Raw genomic sequence first — 26,054 nt, forward strand, 5'->3', positions numbered from 1 at the left:
ACTCAAAAATATTCAAACACATGAAGGCTAAATAACATGTTATTAAACAATGAATGGGTTACCAAAAAGATCAAGAAATAAATAAAAAACTTCCTGGAAACAAATGAAAATGCACACACAACAACCCCAAATCTACGGGACACAGCAAAAGCAGTCCTAAGAGGGAATTTCATAGCACTACAAGGCCTACCTCAAAAAGAAAAATTTTTAATAAACTATCTAGCCCTACAACTTAAAGAATTAGAAAGCTCCCCTATGAAGCCGTCTGGACCAGGGCTTTTGTTTGCTGGGAGTTTTATGGCTGCTTTGATTTCATCAGTTGTTATTGGCCTATTCAGGTTTTCTGATTCTTCCTGATTCAGTTTTACATGATTTCACTCATATGTGGAGTCTAATAAACAAAACAGACTGAGGAACAAAATAGATCCAGAGATACAGAAGCATGGAACAGACTGATGAACCTCAGTGGGAAGGCGGGGGTGGGGAGAGATTAATCAAAGAACTTTTATGCATATATACATAACCCATGGAAACAGACATGGCCTGGAGGGAGGGGGGAGGATGCGGGGTGGAGGGGATCAATGGGGAAAAAAGAGGGGGTATCTGTAATATTTTTAACAATAAAGGTAAATTAAATAAAATTTAAATTATAAAAAACAAACACAAACCTATGGAAAACCAGTTAGAGCACCTTGTCAAGTTACCTTGGAGGATGATAGTGATTAAACAATTAAGTTCGCTGTAAAATTACTTAAAGTTCAATCTTCCTTAGATTCAGTTCCATTTGTAATTCAAAACATGTACAGATCATTATATGTAAAATTAATGTTCATTAAGACAATAAGGCAAGAATAGCAATGCATCACAAGATAATAAACTATTAACAGAGAAATCATCCAGTTATAAATGCATAATGTTTGCTTTAAGACATTCTAGCTGGGCGGAAGCAACTGTTTCTTTCAGTGGCCTCCAGGCAGCCCAGCTAGCTCATAGCTGGGAAGTCTTTCAAATCAAACTCATCCTCCCCTTGACAGTCCAGAGTACATATCTAAGTCATCCCAAGAGCTCATCTGGAATTCAGAGGTACTTTCTATAGATTCCATCCCCATTTCATCAGTTTATACAGGATTAATTTCTTGCAAATCACATCCTTCTTTAGCTGGAAGATCCCCAAATGCAAAGCAACCTTGCAGGTTGATTTGCTGGTCCTATGATCATTGATTGTACTTCTTAAATTCGCTGGAGGTCTTGGGATGAATGCCAGGTTGTTAAAGGTGCCTTAGAACTTACTCAATACTGTCTATCAAGCACAAGCAATGGTGTTCTTTCCACAATTGAGCTGTTTTTTGTCTTTGCATCAGGACACTTTCATCTGTTTCTAATTCTCTTCATAGTATAGATGCACACTCCATGAATCACAATTTCCAGATGATTATTTTCTTTTAAAGTCACTAATGAGAGGTTTTCTTTATATCTTGCAAGATCATTTCATCTTCTTCAACTATACTTATGCAGTCTAAACATCTAGAATGGGGCTTAGGATTTCAGGAGCTCTCAAGTCTGTTATCTATATTCCTGTGCTCATTTTCATCTGAATGCATGGGTTTCATCTGGTTTTCAGTGAACATGGAATTCCAAAATCATCTGATTTTCAACACTTCCCATGAACTCTGGGCTTTCTTCCAAGGGACCATCTTGCTGGAGAAGGTGAGCTCTGGCACTGAAGTGACTAGGCCACCACAGGCCCCTTAGATGCTGATCAGTCACATCTAATTTATTTTAGTATTCTCCACTAGTCTTATACAAAACAGGCACCAGGGAAATGTTTGAGAAGAAAATGAATTGACTGGTCAAGGCTATTAGGTTCCACTTTAACAGACTGGCTCTAATGCCAGTAAATTATGACTTTAGATAACTTGAGATTTCTCTAACTAAACCATTCAGAAATATTTTCACTCTTCTGCCTCCAATTTTTTCTTAGGGGGTGGAGTAAGATGCAATCTTTAGCAACAACATATACAAAGGAACCAAAGCTTAAGATTTCTTTTTTTTTTTCTTTTTTTCATTGATTTCAAAGGAAAGGAGAGGGAGAGATAGAAACATCAATGATAAGAGTCAATGATCAGCTGCCTCCTGCACACACACACACACACACACACACACACACACACACACTGGGGTTTGAGCCCAAAACCCGGGCATGTGCCCTCACCAGAAATCAAACTGTGACCTTCTGGTTCTTAGGTTGATGCTCAACCACTGAGCCAAGCCATCTGGGCAAAGCTTAGATTTCTTTTCAACAGGATGTTGGGAAAGCTCTGTAAGCAATAGGTAACATGCATATCAGGGGACTACGCTGAGTCAGGCCCTTGTATCCATAGAGGGAGATCCATACACACAGTGAGGTTCTCAGGAGGGCTCTAAAGTGTAGCATGAACACCCCCCCAGAGATTCAGACTAGAAGAGAATATATAAAAACAATACATTAGCAATGGAATGAAATATCCTAGAGAAAGCCACTTATATTCTGGAAGTAAAAATAAAATTTAGAGTTATCAGGACAAAGAGTTTTAAAATGAAAAAATCCAACTTGTAAATACTGAGGAAGAGATGGCCTGTGGTTTCATTGCATTTAAGCTTGGTGTACATTCCCAACTAAGAGATAAATAGATAGTAAAGTCAAAACAATATAGATTAATGAAAATTTACAGTACACTGACACACAGAAGATAAACTGGATAATACTGCATACAGGAACAAGGTACAGGAAAACATTTCAAACCTTGGATTCAGGTGGAAGCAATAATAAAACTTTTTAAATATCTTAACCCTCTTAAAAAATCATAGCTGTTACTTTATTAAGAATCAAATATATTTTTTTTAACATATATGCACCCCACACAAAAAGTTTTTGAGGAAATACTGGAAACTGAAAACTGATGATGTTTTACACTAAAAGAGAGTCAGCCCATAGGTACACAACCTGGAGAAAAGACAACTGACATCAAAAGAGCAAAACGAAGGGAGGGAATAGAAAATACCAAAAGCACCATTTATAGAGCCCCTGTCAAGAAAAAAACCTCTAACACATTTTAGAAAGATTTCCATCAAAACCAGTTAAAATAAAAACTGTTTGGAGCTTAAAAGTTTCAGTTCCTTCATTACCTCATCCATGACACTGTCAGTAAATGAGAAGCTACTATAATAACCTGTCCACATAACAATAGTCCTAACAACACAGTTAACATTAAAAAAAACACACGCACATGCACTTTTTCTTTGAACATAGCTTCCTGATAGAAGTTTTATTCAGGGAACAGTCAGTAACTTTCATTATTTAATACAAACTGTGTCTCAAGCTGCTCCTGTTGGTGGCACAATGTGCAAATCTACCACACAGAGTTAGACAGGAGCATTCTGTTTAAGAGACCCATTGATTGATGTTTGCTGTAAAGAAAAATCAGCACAAGAACAACTAGATTTTTTAAAGAAAAGCAAGGATTCATCTTCTTGCCCAGATGCAGCTAGTTGGAAGAGGTGGCATCCCTCTGGCCATGTGCGTACCTGCTGTGGACTCACCCAAGGACAATGGCTGCCAATTTCCTTCTTCCCACACAGACCGACTGGTATACTTAGTCATTAGAATGATCACTGACTATTTTGTTTATAGATGTGTCCAGAACCAGACTTATATCTCATATATGAAAGATCTTCACTCTTATTACAATGAACTTAACATAAGGTTAACAGCTCAAGTTGAAGAAGGAAAAGTGAAAAAAACTCGTACAGAAACTGGAGCTAGCTGTGGCGCTCCAACACAGGGCCAAGGTAAGAACCATGGGTTGACCCGACCACAGGGCAGTCACCGTGTGAGGCTGCTGTCCCAACAACCAGTAAAGAGAAATGATTCCCCTTTTACAGATGAAAAAAGGACACCCGGGTGGTTAAGTGACTTGTCCAAGGCCAGAGTGAGTGTATGAGCCAGGATTCAAACCTTGGTACTTCCAAGCTCCAACACCAGTGCTGTGTCCACCATACTGTGCCATACTCTCCAAAGTCAGCAATAATCAAGTTTATCATACCATCCCTATAATCCACAGGCCCGCAGGCAACTGATAAATTCAGGGTGGAAGAATAAATTGTCTGAAAATAAGCATCAGGAATGCATCACCAATTCTTGGCAATTCTTGTAACTAAGCAATCACCAAAATATTTAATATCTCATCAAAGATGTTTTTTCATCACACATAGGAATTTAACTCCCTAAGAGGAAAGATACATAATTCTGAGATTTTTTTTTTTTTTTTTTTTAGTAACATATCTATTTGTTTCCAAAATAAACATCTCAGACACCAAACAGCATGGGAAAGAATAATTCCTTATGTGGTGGAAACTTTCCCCACTGAACACACACCCAGTGCTAAGCACCCAATGGCTCTGCACAATGCAGAGTGGTGCTTGGGAAAAATGCATCTGCTCTTGACACTGATGTACTCTAAGGATTTCCTTCCCAGTGATGAACAAATTTTTCCTCTCCATCAGCCAGCAAGCTTAACACTCTAACACATGGCTTAGAGGACTATTTATACTATTAAAAATCTTTGCCCAAAAAGGACAAAGCCACAGCTGCAACAGAACCATATTTGAAGTAACTACATTCCATCCACTAGGCACAACTTGTGAATGGCAAAAGTGTAGCAAAGACAATAACAGTATAATAATGCATAGCTGGAAGGTTAAATATACATGATAAAGATATGTGGGAACCAGCACACTCTGTCTTTGTTACCCACATGTAAACAAAAAAGTGGCCAAGTACTTCAATCAAGTCATCTATCCCTCTACAAAATTAAGGCTTTGGCATTTTGTTGTTGTTGTCACTTTGTTTTTTTTAATCCTCACCTGACAATATGTTTTTATTGATTTTAGAGACAGAGGAAAGGAGAGAGATAAACATCGACATGAGAGAGAAGCATTGAGTGGTTGGTTGCCTCCTGTACGCACCACAATTGGGGATCGAACCTGCAACCCAGGTATGTGCCCTGACCTGGAATTGAACCCACAACCTTTTGGTGTACAGGAAAATGCTTCAACCAACTGAGTCACCCAGCCACGGCAAGGCTTTTGCATTTTTTAAAGCTTTCGTTCCATACTGGAATGCTACCTCTATACAGCTTCCCACTCTGTCAAAAATGACTACTGCAAGAAGAGCAAAGTCAGAGGCATCACAATACTGGATATCAAACCGTACTGCAAGGCCTCTGTAATCAAAACAGCCTGGTACTGGCATAAGAACAGGCATATAGACCAATGGAACACAACAGAGAACCCAGAAATCAACCCACACCCTTATGGTCAATTAATATTTGACAAAGGAGGCAAGAGCATACAATGGAATAAAGACAATCTCTTCAATAAATGGTGTTGGGAACATTGGACAGGTACATGCAAAAAAACAAACAAACTAGACCACCAAACTACACCATACACAAGAATAAACTCAAAATGAATAAAAGACTTAAATGTAAGTCACAAAACCATAAAATCCTAGAAGAAAACATAGGCAATAAGATCTCAGACACATCTCGCAGCAATATTTTTGCCAATATGTCTCCAAGGACAAGAGGAACTCAGGAAAAGAAAAACAAATGAGACTACATCAAGCTAAAAAGCTTCTGCACAGCAAAAGAAACCATCAACAAAATCAAGAGAGAGCCCACTGAATGGGAGAACATATTCACCAATAATACATCTGATAAGGGGTTAATTTCCAAAATTTATAAAGAACTTTCACAACTCAACACCAGGAAGACAAACCACCCAATTAAAAAATTAGCAAAGGAGCTGAAAGACACTTCTCCAAAGAGGACATACAAATGGCCAAGAGACATACGAAAAAATGTTCAAGATCAGTAATCATCAGAGAGATGCAAATTAAAACCACAATGAGGTATCACCTTACACCTGTCAGAATGGCTGCCATCAATAAATCAACAAACAAGTGCTGGCGAGGGTGTGAAGAACGGGGAACCCCAGTACACTGCTGGTGGGAATGCAGACTGGTGCAACCACCATGGAAAACAGTGTGAAGTTTCCTCAAAACATTAAAAATGGAACTGCCTTTTGACTCAGTGATCCCACTTCTGGGAATATATCCTAAGAATCCTGAAACACCAATCAGACAGAATATCACCCCTCTGTTCATAGCAGTGTTATTTACAACAGCCAAGTCTGGAAACAGCCCAGGTGCCCTTCAATAGATGAGTGGATAAAAAAACGGTGGTACATTTACACATTGGAATACTATGCTGCTATAAAAAAGAAGGAATTCTTACCCTTTGTTACAGCATGGAAGGAGCTCGAGAGTATTATGCTAAATGAAATAAGCCAATCGCAGAAAGACAAATACCATATGATCTCACTAATATGTGGAATCTAATGAACTAAATATAAATAAACTGAGGAATAAAATGAAACCGGAAACATTGATACACGGTACAGACTGGCGGGAGCTGGAGGGGAGGTGGGTAAAGAAGTTGAAGGGATAGCTAAAGAAAACATATGCATATCCCCTAGATACTGACAATAGTGTGGTGAAGGCCAAAAGAGGGGGAGGTGAGGGAAGGTGAAGGTGGGCGGGGGGGGGGGGCAGAGAGTGGGGGAAGTCTGCATTAATGTCAACATTAAAATTCTTTAATTTAAAAAAATGACTACTGCAAAGTAAAGTCAGGCAGAATCCATTTGAGACTTAAAAATTAGTAAGGCTGTGGGAAAAACAAAACAAAATAAGACAAAAGATATATTTTTTCCCCTTGAAAAGTAAACTCGTTAAGATTAAAATGTTTTGATCTTAATTCTATCACTTCCATATTCTTCCCACTACTAATGACTATGTACTCAAAATAGTTACAATTTACAAATTTTGCTTACAGCTACAAAATGTAACTTTATTAAAACAAAATGAAACTTTATCACTTTGACATGACCTAAGAGAAGTCTAGTTTGTAAAAGTGACAACTATGAATCCAAGAATATGTTTAAATATTTGTGGTTTTGATACTTTCCCTCTTATAGTAACTGATATAAGTCTTTCTAGCACAATTCCTGGAGAAAGATATCGAAAAGCAAATGAATCAATTGCTTACAAGTAAAACGTACTTCTTCTGAAAGTACCATCTTTCTAGCCTTTTTTCTGGGGGCCCTGTTGACACTATGAAGAGCCTAACCCACAGGCACAGGCAATAGCTCTTCAGTGCCTCCTTGACCCTCCAATCACAAATTCTAAATCATGTAGCCCCTGTGAGTACAGACTCAAGAAGCCTTTAAGAATCTCTGGAACAGGGTCAGAGAGTCTTCAAAAATTGCTTGGATGTAAGTAAAATTGCCTGCAGAGAAAAATATAAAATACACTTCTTCCTACCTCTTTGGATTCCTTTATGTAACAAGCTCCAGCCATTCTTGTCTACCATGTCCACATCAGCTTTGTGACTAACCAGCGTGGTGGCAATACTCTCTAGTCGTCGTGAAAGAGCTAGGTCTAAAGCAAGATCTCCATTATGATCCAATTCATTCAGCTTCCCAGGGAGCTGCGCAGATAAATTTGTAAATTAGCACCCAGCCAGTAGAGAATACTGCTGATTTTAATCTCTCCCACCTTAACTCTTAAATATCATCTCTTACGCAAATGTCAAAATTTAGATTAATCCCCAAATTCAACTGAATTTGCAAGCTTCTCCAGGCTTCCTCAGGGCACGTGCCTTTCAGGGAGCACAGAAGTAATGGGGAATCACGGAGCAGATGCAAACACCGTGGAAGACAGTACAAGACGAAGGGGGAAATGCAGACAGTGCTAAAGGAACACAAGTGCCAGGCAAGGTTCAGAGAGCTGATGGGAAACTGCTAATATTTTCATGTAAGACTGTGGATTCACTCTTTAATTCCTCCTAGCACTTTAATGTCTCCCTCACACACTGGACACCCAGGATAAACATACTACGCTCCCATCTGTCAAAGGCAACGGCATTTCTTCTAGGACAGTGTGGTGAGGCAGAATAACAGCCCCCAGAGACTTCTATGTCCTAACCCCCAGAACCTGTCACTATGTCACCTTACACAACAAAAGACACATTGCAGGTGCAATTAAGGTTAAGGACCTTGAGAAGGGGAAGAGCATCCTGGATTACCCAGCAGGGCTCAACCTATCTAATCACATGAGCCCTTAAAAGTGAGAAAGAGAAGCAAAGAGTAGGTGAGAGCTGTGACAGGGGAAGAAATGGCTGTTCAGATGGAGGGAGGGGACCATGCACTAGGGAAGGTGATAGCCTCCAGAAGCTGAGAAAATCGGGACTTTGGCCCTGTAACCACAAGGCACTGAATTCTGCCAACAACCCAAATGAGCAGGAAATGGATTCTCTCCCAGAGCCTCCAGCAAGGAACACAGCCTGACAACACCTGGTACTGGACTTCCAACGTACAAACTGTAAGATAATAAATTTGTGTTGTTTAAGCCACTAATGTGGTAATTTCTTATAGAAGCAAAAGAAAACTAAAACGGATTTTAGTACCTAGAAGGTGGGTTGTATGGTAAAAACTACCTAAAAATGTGGGAGTGGCTCTGAACTGGGCAATGGGCAGAGGCTGGAAGAATTTTGAGGAGCACGACAGCAAAAGCTGAGCCTGCCCTGAACAAACTACTAGTAGAAATACTGCATTAAACACTGTGCCAATGACGCTCAGAAGGAAGTGAGGAGCACTACAGAGAAAAACAAGCCAAGTCTAGTTTGTGGGAAAGGCATCGAAATGGAAAAAACAGCTACAGTACCTGCGAGTCCATTTCAATGAGGTAAAGAAACACCACATCTTCCCTCTCCACTTTGATAGCTTTATGTAGCGGGTACTCAGTCTTGGACTTGATCATTTTGTACAGCAGCTGAGCACTCATGCTGCTGAAGTCTTCTTTTCGCAAGTCATCCTAAGGATTGAAGAGATAGTGAAAAGCAGAACAGATGAGACATATCAGTAACAAGTGACACTAAGAAGCCCTCAGAACTGTCTGGCCCTACTTTAACATTTCCCAACTCATTTAATCCTCTCAAAAACCCTCTGAGGTAGATATTGTTAACATTTCCATTTTACAGATGAAGAAAGTAAAGCACAAAGAGGCTAAATAACCTGCCCAAGTTCACACAGTGAAAAATGGCTGAGCTGGCACCTAGAGCCAAGAGACCTACCTCCCAAGCCTGCTAGTGAGACAGCAAAGCACAGCAACACTGACGTCCAATAAGGACACAGCCACGAGGAGCCCTCCACAAGAGAGCAGAATCCTTTCCCCCACCCCCCAAAAGGTGGCAATTCCAGAATAGGAACTTCCACACACAATTCACTCCACTGTCACAACTGGTCTCTACTATGGTAGATCTCTAAATTTATACTTATTTTAGCAGAAAGGTTACCATTCCTATTTCAATTCTTTAAAGTCCAATTCTTTTAGATACTTTTGCTCACAATGTTGTTGAATACCAAACAATTCGCAGAAACCAGATCACAAAACATAGCACTAGCCATGATTTTATAAAAATGCAAAACAGGCCCTGGCCGGATGGCTCAGTTGATTGGAGCATCATCCCGAACACCAAAAGGTGCGGGTTCCACCCCCAGTCAGGGTGTGCATAGGAGGCAATCGATCGATGGATGCTTCTTTCTCACATCGATGTTTCTCCCCCTTCCTCACTCTCTAAAATCAATAAACACATCCCTCAAAGTGAGGATTTAAAAAAAAAAAAGCAAAACAGACAATGTAACAAAATATATAAAAACTATTCTTTATGATGAAAGCTACCTAAGAAGGGAAAATCTAAATTTCACAGTGCTCTCCACAGGATGGAGAAGGCCAGGGAAAGCCCCTGAAATGGCAACGCCAAGCACTGTAGGCCTGATGGCCCCATGGTGGCAACTTCTATAGCTAGAGGGTGAAGGCAGGTGTACCTCCGTTCCAAGCCTGTTTCTTGACATGGGCTACTTTCCCTTTACTCCCAAATCAGAACTCTGAGTCTTTTACAGCCAAAAAGAATCTCACAGACCATATAATGCAACTACTTAGCCTCCAATTTTGTAATAAGAAGAAACCAGGCGGCAGAGAGGAACCTAGCCGTGAAACTAGGGCCTACGCCCAGGTCTTCTGACTTCCAATCTCCCACTCACCCAATGACTTGCAATAATTTCTGCGCAGTAGTTCATCAGGGTGCTGGCATTTAGTTCCTCTGCAGTCTGATAGAAGCGAATGCAGTTCCTGACATTCACCAGAGACATGACCCCCTTCTCACATCTACAAGAGAATATCAATGAGGAACAGTTATTAGGACAAATATATTCATAAATTAACAAACCAAAGCAGCAATCTGCGTACTGGTGGCTATGTCCAATAAAACTAAAGTGTAAGGTTAAGTGAAATAGTTACAGATAAACTACAGCTGAGCTACCATATAGTAAAAGTACTAGCATAAAATTAAATTGCTCATTCTGGTCAGAATCCAAATAACCTATAAATATATGTTAAGCATAATCCCCAACTGCCTTGAAAGTAATCACATGAAACATGGGACACAACTTCAGTTTCCACCAGCACATCTCTATTATGCAATCAACGTGGCTTAGAAATAGCTTCAAACAGGAGGCTCTATGCCTCCATATATTAACAGGCCCATAAAAGTCCTCCCAAAAGGTGAACAATATTTTATGTGGATTATAACTTAATACAGCTGTTTCTAAAAAGCCCACTTAAGAAATCTATCACATATAGAAACAATTGAGTTAGTACAAACCATAGTAAACCAAGACAGTGAAAAGCTGGCTACAATGGATGTCCTATAAAGCCTGTGACAATGACAACAATGACCACTAATCAGAGAACAACTACATCAGAGAAGAGAGGGCTATACACAGGCAAGCAGGCCTCTGGCAGCACAAAGCAGGCACACACCCTGGCCTAGAGAACGCAGTTCTGGGAAGACCCAGGCTCCGGCTACCCCACAATCCCTGGAAGCCTTAGTGCGCCTCCACAGCACGGAGCCTGGGGACCAGGGGGAAGGAGGCTGGTGGCATGATCCTTCCATCTCCCTTGCCGGTACACTTCCCTCCAAGGATAGCAGAGAGGCCTAATATAGTGTTAGGGGTATTCCCTGACACCCCACCATTACTTCCTCTGTCCCATAGGCCCCACAAAAACCCTTTTCTAATCAAAAAGACAGAATGAGAGCAAAATGAACTGTGAGGTAAGTAAGACCCGAGTTGAGATCCACTGAATTTTAGAGGCCAAATTACACAAGCCCTCTGTGCCCCTATTGCCTCCTCTGTAAAATAGGGATAATGCTCTTTATCAGAGGGTCTCTCTTTGTTTCCAAAAGAAAACTATATAAACTTTGTACAGTATAAGGTACATAATAGGTATGGGCATACATTTGACATCCTTTTCAAGGAAGTTGTATAATTTAATAACTAACATGAATGGGTTTCAGTACTACCATAAATAAGAACTGATTGGCTAGCACATAATCCTTACTTTAACAGGTGAGGTTTAGTTAACAGAAGTGGAGAAAGCCCATGGGAGTGAGAGATAGGGAAGAGAGGAGGAGACATGACAAGGGCCTGGAAGAATGAAGAACAAACTTTCAAAACCTCACCACTGAGACCTTCAGCTAGGAGCAAGGGTAATCTTGGAGTCATTTCTCTATCCAGCAGTAAATGCAGGTGCCTGATTTAGTCCAAGACCTATGCTTAAATGCTTTGCTTTTTGTTTTAATTTTTATTTACCGATTTGGGGGGGGGGGGAGGAAAAGAGAAAGGGAGCAAGAGAGAGAGGGGGAAGAGAGAGACACACACACATCAGTTTGTTGTTCCACTTATTTATGCACTCATTGGTTGCTTCTTGTATATGCCTTTACCAGGAACTGAACCCACAATCTTGGTATATTGGGACAATGTTCTAACCAACTGAGCTACTCTGAAAAACTGAGCTACCCAGCCAGGGAAAATGCTTTGTTTCTAAGTAACATAGCTGCCTCTGTGTAAAGAAGCATCTTCCCCAAGGCATTTCTAAATCAAATTGTTACAATATCTAAATAAGTTACTATAATAATGAGTAATAATGTTATATTTTAAGCCTCTTATCTGCCAGTCTGAACCACTAGTTTCTGCAAACTCCTATCACACTCCAGCAATGTTTAAGGTAGTCATTTCTGACCTCAGCTGTGAAATCAGAGCATTCTAGAAGAAAAGTTCTCTTTTCAGATATCTATATGAAACTTGTACCACTTTTACAATGACAAACATCCACGTCTTGCCATCCAAGTGTCCTAACATTTGTATAATTTCAAGGAGTACTGACTCACCTTTGTAGAGCACTTTACAAAGCATGTTTACAGACAATGCTTACAGTCTGAAAATTCCATTCTCTTCTGTTCTACTGCCAAATGACATTGCACCAAGAGAGCCAACTATGTTTCATGAGGACAGATGTTTTGTTACAACTGGCAGACACCTCATTTTCACTAAACTCTGGGATTCCCAGAGTGCCATTCACTATGTGGATAGGCTATAAATAGTAACTGACATGATTTACACAACTGAAGAACATGTAATCTTATTTTAAAATTCAGATTCTCAGTTCATATCTTCTCTTTGAAAAGCAGAAAGACAGACTATTCTGAAGGATTTTGTTATTAATATGTTCTTAATTTTAGAGTACAAAAAGGATACAGATGCACAAAAACAATAAATATGATTTTTTAAATACAAAATCAAGCATATATTTGTATCCCATAAACTACTGTCTAGTTTTTGGTATCAATCCCATGTGTATAAATGAGAGATGAAGAAAAAAATTACTGAAAAAATAAACAACAAATGGCTAACAGTGGTCCAATTATGGATGACTTGGTTTTCTTCTTTATACCATTCTATACTTTCCAAATACCATACACTGAACGTGTATTTTATAAACAGGAAAAGAAATATTATTTTAACTCAATTTTTAGCATACACTGTTAATTCTTTTTTTCTTGAAGAGTATTTCCCCAATAATACTTACCAATAAAACTTCATTTTCATCAAATTGGTGAGAGCATTCCCAAACCACCAAGATCACATTACAAAAATGAGCAACTCCCGCTTTATATTTAACTGCTCACATTTGTGTCAGAGCCCTTTCACTATCTCAAACACGCAATTCCTACTGCAGACAGCAGGGGGCAGGCTGCGATTGTTTGAAAAGCCAACATTTAAGTCCACTCCTGGGTCTCTTCCATTCCAGCTCTTAACAAAGCCCTGACAGACAACTTAATGCTCACATCCAACAACACAAAACTGAGCCTGGTAAAGTTGATAGTTCTGAAGCCTAATCAGTCAATAAACAACAAGTATTTTAATTAAAGAATCCATTACACAGATTACAATTATCTAAACTACTCCAACCCCAGGGCATTTTTATCAAAGCAATTTAATTTATAAACAAGTTTGACAAGGTCAATGGGGAAAAAATCAGGAAATCTGGGGGGAAAAAAGATATAAATCACATTCAATCTAATTAAAATCTTTCTCATTTCACTCTGAGAGGGTTCAAAAACTCACACAAACAAATGAAAGAGTTAATTGTAAGGCCCTGACAAGAAAGTTAGCTTTAGTAGCCTAAATGTGCTTACAAACCTTAACTTGTTTGGGTTCTTTCTTAGTTACTGAATTTAGGTATTCAAATGTACTCAAGCCCACATCAATCACAGACAAGAGTAACCGGTGCACTGACTCAAGTGGGGCAGAATGGGCTGTCCCTTGGGAAACATCAGCCCCCACAGTGGAAACCCAGCGAGCAGCTCTAGGCAGCAGGTCTCTTTAAGGGCACCACAATAACGGGTGGAGTGCCTCCTGAGGGCTGAAACTATCCCATCACCCACTCAGGAGAGAAGCCATTTCTTTACATACCCAGAATACGAAAGGTCACAAAATGATGTAAAAAGACACTTCATCAACCAAGCTGACTACCAAGGGCTACATCAACAGAAACTTAAGGGCATTTTGCTTGACATTTAGTGAATGTTGTTTTCTGTTGTTCTAAAAGGCCAACTTGAGAGAGCAACAGAAAATACAACATAAAAACAGCAGGATATCACCTTGGGAACCTAAAAGCAGTAACAAATACAGTAAGACCTGGGAAACTTGCTGAGCCATACTCTCCTGTGCTGAGGCATTAGTGTGTTTGCAACAAAGAGAATATGACCAAGGACTTCATTCATGTAGACAGCTCAGAAAGTAAGAAAACGTCAAAGGAAAAAGTACAGGAGGGAAAGCTGAGGGTTTGAGCACCAGATTATGTTATTTCATATTCAGTTCATCAATTCACACAATTACGTAATCTCAGGTAATAAACCAGTGAAAGAAAAAAGAATCCCTAAAAGCTTTAGCAAAATTTAGCTTACAAGGTAACACAAAAACAAGGGAGATAAAATTCTCTCCCCCCATAGCCTTTAAAAGAACACCTTGCAAAAGTTATTTACATTAGCAGGAGAAGCTGTTTTCCCAGAGCTTGGCATAATTAAAGCTCAGCCACCACCATCTGAGGTGCTTGAATATATCTGCTGTGACTTGCCTCTCCCTAAGGAGCTGTAGCTGAAACCGATTAGCTAGTTTCATCAACTCAGTCAGGAACACATCATCTTCTCTGAACTCCAACTCATCCGTATAGATCCAGCGAAGCATTGTCATTGTCACCTCAGGGTTAGCATCTGGTTAAAGAAGGAAAGTAGAGAAACCGCAATCAAAGCACCGATGACACTTACACCTTCTTTAGGAGCTCTAAAATTTGAGGCTAATAAAGTATATCCTGGTATATCCAACTCAAAGAAATATCACACAGCAATTAAAAATGGTGATTAAGCATTCTGGGCAGCATCTGGCTCCAGAAAAGTGTTCAAATTTTGCAAAAGGTGGTACGTGGCGAAATGAATCTAGTAAAAATGTAAGTAAAAAAAAAACTGGGGGAAAATATTTTAAACATGACAAACAGTTTACATTCTAATAAAAAGATCTTATACCCTGACCTGTGTGGCTCAGAGGTTGAGCATCGACATACGAACTATAAGATCGAGGTTCGATTCCCGGTCAGGGCACATGCCCAGGTTGTGGGCTTGATCCTGAGCAAGGGGCATGCAGGAGGCAGCAGATCAATGACTCTCTCATCACTGATGTTTCTCTCTCTCTCTCTCTCCCTTCCTCTCTCGGAAATCAATAAAAATATTTTTTAAAATATATATATATATATTACCAAAAAAATAAAAGATGGACATCTAATGGAAAAATGGCCAATAAATCTTACCAATAACTAAATATATATGTTTGTCTCTCAGACTAGCAAAGATTCTTAAAAGTTCATAACCTTTACACAGCAACTATATATGTAGATTATTAAGAAAAAAACTCAGCAAATATAAATCAATACATGTACTAAGATAGTCAACACAGTATTGTTTTTAATAATTAAAAAACTGGAACAAAAATATTAGAGTCCAACAACAGAGAATAAAATAAATTACAGCATATTCACACACTGAAAAATATTGCACCAATTAAAATTTAGATCTATATTCAGCATAAGAAGATATTTACTACATAGGTTAAAAAAGTAGGGTAAAAATACATATATTATATAATATCATTTTTTGTTAGATCTGCATGAATATATATATGGGTATGAGTGTGTATGTTTGTACACACATACATACATACATACATACACCTTCCACACACATATATAGTTTTGTGTCTGTCTCCCAAACAAGCACTAACCAGGTCTGAGCCTGTTCAAAATTCCAGAATCAAGGACATTCAGGGTGGTATGGCCTTAGGCAGAGTGACTGTTTATCTATCCCTCTGTCTATTGAGAGATTAGAAGGATATACACACTAAATTATCAACCCTGGTGGAATTCATCATTAATTTTTCTTTTAGTTTATTTTTCCTGATTTTTATTTAATGAACATATATTACTTATAATTTTTGAATTAAAGACTCTATAGCAACTTGGAGAAAAGCTTGGGATGAAATATCAACACTATGATTTCAACTAGAGTCAACTCTTGGCTAACAGTGATGGTTAGAGGATCACTTAAAACCATGGTCTACATCAGTGGTTTTTAAAGGGTGTTCCTGGGTCAGCAGAATCAGCATCATCTGGGAACTTGTTAGAAATTCTTATTCTCAGGCCCACCCTAGATCTAATGAATCAGAAACTCTGGAGAGGGGGCCCAGCGCTTGTGTTTTAACCAGTCCTCCATGTGATACTGTTGACTTGCTAAGGTCTAAGAAATATACTCAATTCTTAATTATCTAGGAAAGACGCAACATGGACTGGTAACATCTTATTAATTTAGTAATTAGGCAACAACTGATTAGCTCTTATTAACTCCTTCTCTTCCAACTGCAATGGGAGATAAAACAGCCAGATATTTAAAAAAAAAAAAAAAAAATTTTTTTTTAAAAAAGGTGCCCTGGCCAGGTTGGCTCAGTGGTTAGAGTGTCGGCCCAAGGGCTGAAGGGTTGCAGGTTCCATTCCCAGTCAAGGGCATGTACCCCGGTTGCAGGTTCGATGCCCCGCCCCCATCGGAGCACCTGCAGGAAGCAACCAATCAATGTGTGTCTCTCTCACACTAATGTCTCTCTCCCCCTCCCCCCCTCATCCCTTCCACTCTCTCTAAAAATCAATGGAAAAAATATCCTCAGGTGAGGATTAAGAAACAAACAAAACAAAAAAACAAAAAGAAAGAATATCTAAATTATGTAAGGTTTCACTTTAAGAAACTAGAAGAAAAAAAAACGAGTAAAGTAATTCCAAAGTAAGTGGAAGAAAATGCAGAAACCAGTAATATAGAAAACAGACAACAGAGAAAATAAAAAAAGCCAAAATTTGATTCTTTGAAAAGATCAATAAAATCGACAAACTTCTAACTTGACTGATCAGGAAAAAGAGAGAACATGGATCACTAATACCAGGAATGAAAAAGGAGTTACTGCTATAAGCATTAAAAGGATAATAAGAGAAAACTATAGACTTTATATCAGAAAATGACTTATGTGAAATGGACAAATTTCTGAAAAATACAGCATGCCAAAACTGACACAAAAGAAAATAATTTGAACATCTCTATATCTATTAAAGAAATTTATCATAAGCCTTCCCCCACTGACAACTCCAATCTCAGATGATTTCAGCGATGAATTCTATCAAACATTTAAGAAGGAAACAAATACTCCAATCTTACAGAACTTTCTCAGGAAACGGAGAATGCGGGGTTCATGGCTGAACTCATTTTATGAGGCCTATATAGCCCTAATAGCAAAATATGACAAAGACATTACGAAAAATAAAATTACATACCAGTATGCCTCACAGGGTTTTCCCCAGGAATACAAGGTTAATATTTTTTTTAAAAACAATGTAATTCACTATATTAACAGCATAAAGGAAAAAAACTGTATAATCATTTCAGTGGATACAAAAAAAGTATGTGACAAAATTCAAAACCAATTCATATTTCAAAAAACTAGGAATACTCAAATTGATAAAGCACATCTATGAAAAACCTACGACTGATATTTGTATATAACAAAGATCTCATTGTTTCCCTGAGATCCGAAACAAGGCACTGCTCACTTTCAAACGACCTGTATCCAGATTACACACAGAACTCAATAATTCAAAACTAAGAAAACCACCCAATTTTAAAATGGCAAAAGATGTGAAGACACTTCACAAAATAGTCAATAACACATTAAACAATGTTCAACATTATTTGTCATCAAAGGAGTGTCAAACAAAACCACATTAGAATGGCTAAAATTATAAACAAAAAACCAACCCGACCATACCAATGTTAGTGAGGACGTGGATCCACTGAACTCCTATAGCCACTGCTGGTGGGAATGAAAAATGGTTCATCCATTTTGGAAAAGTTTAAGAGTTCCTTAACATTAAATAGTCACTCCCAAGTATTTACTCAGGAGAAATAAAAACATGCCTACACAAAGGCATATGAACAAAATGAGCACAGTAATCTTATTTCTAAAAGCCAAAACCTGGAGAGAACATAAATGTCCATCAACAGGTAAATGAAAAACAAACTGTGGTATATTAATACGTGGAATACTACTCAGCTATCAGGAGCAAACAACCGAAATCATAACATACAGATGTTTTGGATGAATCTCAAAATCTTTATGCTGAGTGAGTGAAGCAGGCAAAAAACACTGTAAGCTCTATGAGACCATTTTTATAAAAACCTAGAGCATGAAAACTAGTCTACAATGAGTGAAAGCAGATCAGTGGTTACCTGGGGATATGAATGGGAAAGGGGATGGATTAAAAAGAGACATGAGGAAGCTTTTAGGGAGATAAAAATGTCTGTTATTCCATGTGGTGATGGTTTCACAGTTATGCCAAAATTAATCAAACTGTACACTTTTAACATAGGCAATTTATTTCACTTCTTTTATATCTCAATAAAGTTGGAGGAAAAGGAAACCCTCAGTGAGAGGCAGCACAGCACTGTTAATGGCATGGTAACTGCGGCCAAAGAGACTGGGTTCAAAGCCCTGCTCAGGCACTTACTGTGTGACTCGGGTGAGTTATTTAACACCTTGCTGACTGGCTATTTTGAGCCAGAGCTCGCCCATGTGGCCGGCTACTTTTCCACGTTTGAATACTCGTGACCAATGAGCAAGGTGCTTAAAATTACTTAAATTAATATAAGTGCAGACACAAGTTAACTCGTGACCATTCAGCAACGTTCACGAAAACACGAGTATGCTCGTGATCAGTCAGCTCAATACTGCTGTGCTTCACAGCTCCCTCATCTGTACAATGGAAATAAACAACAGTACTTACACTTCAAAGTGCTGTTCTAAAGATAAATGAGTTAACCCATGTAAAACACTCAGAACACTACTACCACGTGGTAAATGTTATACAAAAATTTGCTATTACTAAAACAGACTACTTTCATTTTTCAAAAGTCCACATTACCCCACTTTGCTTTTAGAAAGACCTACAGTAGTACTTTTTTTCACTAAGCAAAAGAAATCCGAAAAGAATTTTAATTTTTACCAAAAAAAGGCTAAGAAGTGAAAATACTGATTGCTTTGCAGCAAGCCATTATAAAGGCAGTATGCAGCTCTAGCAGCAAGAGTGGCACTGCTTTTACTTTTTTTATTAGTGCTATTTCAGGTTTTATGAGTTGACTGGTATAATTTGATAGATTATTTTTTGGGTCTGGGAACACTAAAAAAATTTTCCATACAAATTAATGGTAAGTGCTTCTTCACTTTACCCCATTTCAGCTTACTAAAGGTTTCGTAGGAAATCTCTACTTTTGGATAGTGGGGAAAACCTGTATTTTATTTTATTATTATTATTATTTTTAAATATATCTTTATTGAATTCAGAGAGAGGAAAGGAGAGGGAGAGAGAGATGGAAACATCAATGATGAGAGAGTCATTGATCGGCTGCCTCCTGCATGCCCGATTGGGGATGGAGCCCGCAACCCGGGCATGTGCCCTGACCGGGTATCGAACCCCGATCGCCTGGATCCTAGGTTGATGCTCAGCCGCTGAGCCAGCCCAGCTGGGAAAAAACCTGTATTTTAAACCCACACTCAGACAAACTTAGCATAACCAAAGATTAGGGAGAAAAATACAAAAGCAACAGTAGAACTGAGTAAGGGGATATAACCACAGATAAAACAGACTTCCGAAGCTCTAGGAATCTCTGGAGGGGAACTCAGATGCTAGCCAGAGGCCAGACGGCTATTTGTGCTCCTGAGAGCACTAACTCCCCCCAAAAGACAGCAAGGAAGAAGTCACGATGCCTCCTATGAAAAACTATCTCCGAAGTAACATGCTGTCACTTCTACCACATCTACTCCTTAGAGCTTAGTCAGGCTATACTTCAGAGGAGGGGAATTAGGATCCACCTTTGAAGGGAGGAATCTCAAATAATTTTTGGAACTACCCTGGATATCATCAAAAGGAATGTAGCATGATCTAATACTGAAACTGAACAACCCTGAGCTAGCTAGTAGTTCACAGAGTATCCAACAGATGCCAAATATTGCTGCTTCTCTTGAAAACTTAAACCACCATGAGGATCCCGAGTTCACTGTAGCACCTGTGTGCCTCAGCACAGGGCTGGGATGCCATGCTACGGCCACCACACAACACAACTGCCCAGGTGGTGCTTTCCTGCACTGCTCTCCTGACCAGCCTGGAAAGGAGGAGAGGAGGATGCTTTCTGCTCTTGGGCATGAACAAGGACACATTCCAGGAAGACCGAATGACTCACCATAAACTCTTATGCCAGGGAACCCTAAGATCTTTGCTGGAGAAAGCATGCAAGAAACTCTAGCTTCGAAACAGCCATTCCAATGCACTGGAACCTCTCACGGTGATAGCCACTACTGCTAACGTGCTATTGAGAGGCTATGAACAAATCATTTTGCCTGAAGCAAACTGTTTTACTTTATAAAGAAGTAAACATAGGGCTCCCCTCCTAGCCTTAACATTTGTTATAGTGTGTTGAGCTGATAGCTATATTCTTTCTCTTCCCAGATGAGAGATCGGTATCTTTACAAACTTACATCTTCATGCTTAAATTAATAAGAAATAAAAAAACAAATGTATACCTTTTTTCCTTTATATTTAGACTTACAGAAAAGTTGTACAGTTTCCATATACCCTTTGTCCATTTTCTCCTAATATTAACATCTCATAACCATAGTAAAATTAACAAAATTAGGACCCATATAATACTGTTAACTAATTAAAAATCTTTATAAATTTTGCCAGTTTCCCCAGTAATGTCCTTTTTATGGTACAGAATCCAATTGAGGATTCCACACTGCATTTAGTTGTCATGGCTCCTTAGTCTCCTCCAATCTCTAACAGTTCCTCAGTTTTATCTTTCATGACCTTAAAATTAAAGTAGCCCGATGTGCATGGTTGAGAGTCGACCTAGGATCCAGGCAATCAGGGTTCAATTCCTGGTCAGGGCACATGCCCAGGTTGCGGGCTAGGCAGCGATCAATGACTCTCCTGTCATTGATGTTTCTCTCTCTCTCTCTCTCCCCCTCTCCTTTCCTCTTTCTGAAATCAATAAAGATATATTTAAAAAAAAAAAATTAAAGTGAGTAGCACTGGCCAGTTATTTTGAGAAATGTTCCTCAATTTGGGTTTGTCTGATACCTTCTCTTAATTAGATTTTGAAGTGATGCATTTATGGCAAGAATCCTACAGAAGTGTTTGTGCCTTTGTCAGTGCATCGCATCAGACACAAAACATTTTACATTTTTGGACAAGGTATGATTTAAGAAAACTTTCATATATCCAAATATGTTTTAAATGCCTGGTATATAATGCCTATTGTATCTTCATCAACATGTGCTAAAATTCTTTAATAATTAATAGAATTAAAGTTGTGCTTATTTTGAATTTTAAGAAATATCAATTACATAAGAACATCAAAAGTAAATGTGGAGCTTAGAAAGTCAATCTCTCTAAGAATATAAGTTCCATGCAAATAGGAACTTAATTTTGTTTACTGCTGTATCCCTAGCATCTTGAAAAGTGCCTGCCACTCAACATTTGTGATATGAATAGAATAATTTTGAGAAACAAAACACCAAAAAAATTCATTAAATGATTAGATCAACTCCATTAGCGTGGGGAAAGTTCAAACATTTAAAACATTGCTTTTACACTATTTATATACTTGTTCACAAGAACCTATTTCCAATCTCCCTCAAACTGCTGGCCAGCCATGCAGTTAGTGCTTCCCGGTATCGCATAACACACAGGCTTCTTAGGCAGTCTCAGCTGCTACAACCCCCAAATTTAGTCAATCACACCTACACCCACCTAGGCAATTCAGCAGGACTGCTGGGCAAACACAATTAAATATGAACAGGTCCACATATGCCACCACTTCCTTGGAACCCTCCCCCATGACACACTTCAAAGATAAACTTCATAGCCTGGCCGGGAGTGGCTCAGCGTTGAGCGTCGACCCAGGATCCAGGTGTTCAGGGTTGGATTCCCGGTCAGGGCACATGCCCGGGTTGCAGGCTCGATCAATGACTCTCTCATCATTGATGTTTCTCTCTCTCTCTCCCTCTCCTTCCCTCTCTCTGAAATCAATAAAGATACATTTTTTAAAAAAAAGATAAATTTTATAAAGAAAAGATGCCACAGCTTACTATTAGCTATCTTAGTAAGTGCCTAATCTACCAAAGCCACAAAAAACTTTGCTCTGCAGAGACTCATTCCTGAAAGCAAACCTTACAGCAGAGATCAAACCATGCTTATTATTTACAACAGGAGGAGAGTTCAGGCACATTTAAAGGCATTAACATTATACTTTCCTAAACTCTAAAAAAATCTCCTGATTCACAGTGATGCAATTTTGCGGTCAGATAGTCACTGAGTTAAAGTTGCTCTTAAATGTTATGCTGTACTAAAAAAAGTAAAAAGAAAAATTTTAACTTAATGTTTAAATTAGATCTTTTATACCTTAATGCAATTTTTTTTGTTCTCATGCAATTTTATTTATTCAGGGGAGCAGTCACTATTTCATCTTTCCCACTCTTACTCATTTTGGTTACATTCAGTATTTCACAATCACACATAAAACTACACTGAGTTCCTATGACAGGATCCATCTGGCTGAGGTCAGGTGATGAGGTTAAAAAAGGACTATTTTATAGCTCTGCTGCCTAACTACCATACCCATTTACAATGTGACTGGCAATGTGCAAGAGTACCAATTTCATGAGCCCACACTACTGGGATCATTGATTTTTTATAATATAGATATCAAAAGATACTAATTCATTCTAAACTTGTTTCTAACAAAGCTGAATATTTTCTTATCTCTTCTAATCTCTGTGAACTATCTATGCATGTAATCAAGATCTTATAATGCGTTTTGTGAAGAACACCTCAGGATTTAATGGGTTTTAATGTCATCCATAGTTGTTATATAAGGAGTCAAAGATATATGGCTTCAAAAGATTTTTAAAATTGAAAAGCTTGCCCGGCTGGGCGTGGCTCAGCGGTTGAGCATCGACCTGGGATCCAGGCGATCAGGGTTCGATTTTCCGTCAGGGCACAGGCCCAGGTTGTGGGCTCGATCAATGCATCTCTCATCATTGATGTTTCTATCTCTCTCTCTCTCTCCCTTTCCTTTCCTCTCTCTGGAATCAATAAAGATATATTTTTTAAAAATAAAATAAATAAAATAAAATTGAAAAGCTCTGGTCAGAGATCTCAATCATGTAGACTGGTGCCATTCAAGATCACTTCCCAAATAGATGTTTTAGGTATAGATATGAATGCATATGTACATGTGTATGCATGTCTGTATATTTGTGTATTTATTTACATCTCTGAATTAGGGACCTCAGGTTAAACTCTAGAAATGATCATATGGTGAGCTCACTCACAGTGGAGAAGCATTAGATATCTGCTCCCCTAACTCCCTAAGATAAATGCGTACTTAACCTCTGCAACACTGCTCCAGTATTAGTCACCTCTGACACCTTCCTTACAGCCCAGTAAGTGTCTTCTTACCTTAGACATAAAGCAATTATATTACCACATACATAGCCCTGGCCTGAAACGATTTACTACTAGCCCATTTCCTCTAACAGAGTATGAGCTCTGTATGGCAAGGACTGTGTTATAGTCATCTCAGTGTTCCTAGTACTACACATGGAAAACAGTACTTTCTGAACGGCGAACAAAGACAATTCAGCAGAATTTCCACAGAGCCGATCACATCTGCAAGTAACTCATAACTTAATGCCTGGGCATTCTCCTTTTCATGTGTTATAATTCTCATGACTATGAATAGCAGAATTAAATCTAAAATCTGTTTTTAAACAGCAGATAGACAGGTGCAATCTGAAAATGCTTTTTTTTAATCCTCACCCAGGGATATTTTTTCCATTGCTTTTCAGGGAGAGTGGAAGGGAGGGAGAGAGAGAAACATCGATGTGAGAGAGACACATCGACTGGTTGCCTCCCGCATTCGCCCTGACCAGGACCGGGGATCAAGCCTGCAACCAAGGTACATGCCCTTGGCAGGAATCGAACCCGGGGCCCTTCAGTCCACGGGCCAACGCAATGCTCTAATCACTAAGCCAAACCAGCTAGGGCCTGAAAATGCCTTTCTGAAGTCTTTTGGAAATGTCTTTAAGTCTACTTGCCATCATATTTACTCAAATTCTACACAATATAATGTAGCATAAAACCAATTAAATAACAACTTTAAACAGCTCAATGTACCTATTTAAATTCTGAAGAATGAAGCTCATCCTTTGATTTTTTTTAAAAATGTTTTTACTGATTTTAGAGAGGGGGTAGAGAGAGAGAGAGAGAGGGAGGGAGGGAGGGGCAAATATTGATGTGAGAAACATTAATCAGTTGGATCCCCTATGCACCCTCACTGGGGATCAAACCTGCAACTTGGGTATGTGCTCTTACCTGGAATCAAACCAACGACCTTTCAGTACATGGGATAACACTCAACCAACTGAGCCACACTGGCCAGGGCACTCAACGTTTGATTTTCGGTAAAGAATATTCTTATTCTTTCGACTGATACTTTTGAATTCAGTTCTTAGAGACCAGAGAAAGTATTTTGGCAGCTATGATTCAATTTTAAGCAACTGAACAAGATTTCTTCTTGGAGTGAATGAAAAATTTTTTTCTACACATGCTCCTATATTTATAGCATACTATTATACAAAAAGAGTTTCTGGGCCGACATTTATATTTTACTAATTATAAAAATACTGTAGATACTCAAATATTTACTATTTATTAGCCAGGTAGTAAACAGAGGTATTCACAAAGTATAACCTACTGATTCACTAGTTCATGGTCACCACTGATCAATAAGAAAAGTATTCTACTTTCATTAACCACAAATATTTCAAAATGACACACCTTAACCTTCTGCCAAGACTTCTTGTGCTGGCAGTTTTGAGTCCCCCAACCAGCCAGAGGCTCACCTGACAGGTCCAGCTCCTTGGTGGAAGACAAATTGGTCAGACTCCAGCTGTCACTGCGGGCCGCCAGGACAAATTTGTGAGCATTGATGTGCCTGTCCCCAACTTTTATCTTCAGATCACTGATGAAGAAACATATCCACAAATATAAAAAGAAAAATGTCATCATAATTAGGTACAGCTAGAGTTCACAGCTGGTATATAGGTAAGTACTGATCAACATGCATCTGCAAAAGAAAAAAGATGACAGCAAATTTATTTCTCTATGCTAGCTCTGAATTCTGATGGGTCATGTTTATAATATGTTGCTAGACATGTTTTCTATCTCTAACTTCTAGCTTTAGTTCACACGGGATGTTCTGCTTTCAAAGACATCTCCTAATGGGATTCTTAAGGTGGTGAAGCTACAAGTTAAATAGGATGATTAACAGTCATATAAAAAGTAGAAAAGGTTTTATGAGGAATAATCAAGGTAAATCATGGGGGCGGGGGGCAGAAAGCTTAAAGATCGTGAAGACAGTTCTGAGACTACAGTGCTGCTATGCTCCATACCACATTACTGCTCAAGCAAGGCATAAAAGAAAAACTATGAACAAATTAGCTTTGATAAAGCCATAAGATATATGAGACCCAATATCTAGACTCCTGTTCTTAGGAGAAACATTCACACATATTACTGCCCATCTTTTACTCAACCATTTATAAAGAAATGAGGGGAGAGAACTCTTTTTTTTTTCAAACATGTTTCCATATTTAAGACATACCGTTATATGAAAAGAGCTTTCCAAACAGTTATTTATATTTAACTCTGAAATGTCAAATGCTAAGGGAGGAAACCATCTAGGCCGTTAACTAAAATCTAAGAAGGCCCTACTAGCTGACACAGTAAGTGCCATATATGGCTGTGTGGACAGCAATCCAAAGTCATTACTTATCACCCTCCTGCTTATATT

The 26,054-nt window shown here is 38.7% G+C and overlaps 1 protein-coding gene across 3 annotated transcripts in view; it reads right to left on the reverse strand.

Annotated features, from left to right (window-relative positions):
• ANKFY1 (ankyrin repeat and FYVE domain containing 1) overlaps nucleotides 1–26,054 on the reverse strand; it is a 76,676-nt gene that overhangs the window by 28,665 nt on the left and 21,957 nt on the right. The window contains exons 3-7 of one of the 3 annotated variants that reach the window (XM_081161126.1): nucleotides 25,105–25,223; nucleotides 14,636–14,771; nucleotides 10,201–10,324; nucleotides 8,822–8,971; nucleotides 7,421–7,586 (exon numbers count right to left, since the gene is read on the reverse strand). In XM_081161126.1, coding sequence (XP_081017252.1) covers nucleotides 7,421–7,586; nucleotides 8,822–8,971; nucleotides 10,201–10,324; nucleotides 14,636–14,771; nucleotides 25,105–25,223 — 695 coding nt within the window. Of the gene's footprint in view, nucleotides 1–7,420; nucleotides 7,587–8,821; nucleotides 8,972–10,200; nucleotides 10,325–14,543; nucleotides 14,772–25,104; nucleotides 25,224–26,054 lie in introns of those variants that run through there. The other 2 variants (XM_081161127.1, XM_081161128.1) reach the window with 2 other exon arrangements.

This window comes from Miniopterus schreibersii, assembly GCF_964146895.1.
Source record: "Miniopterus schreibersii genome assembly, chromosome: 16".
In the NCBI taxonomy this organism is placed as follows: domain Eukaryota; kingdom Metazoa; phylum Chordata; class Mammalia; order Chiroptera; family Miniopteridae; genus Miniopterus; species Miniopterus schreibersii.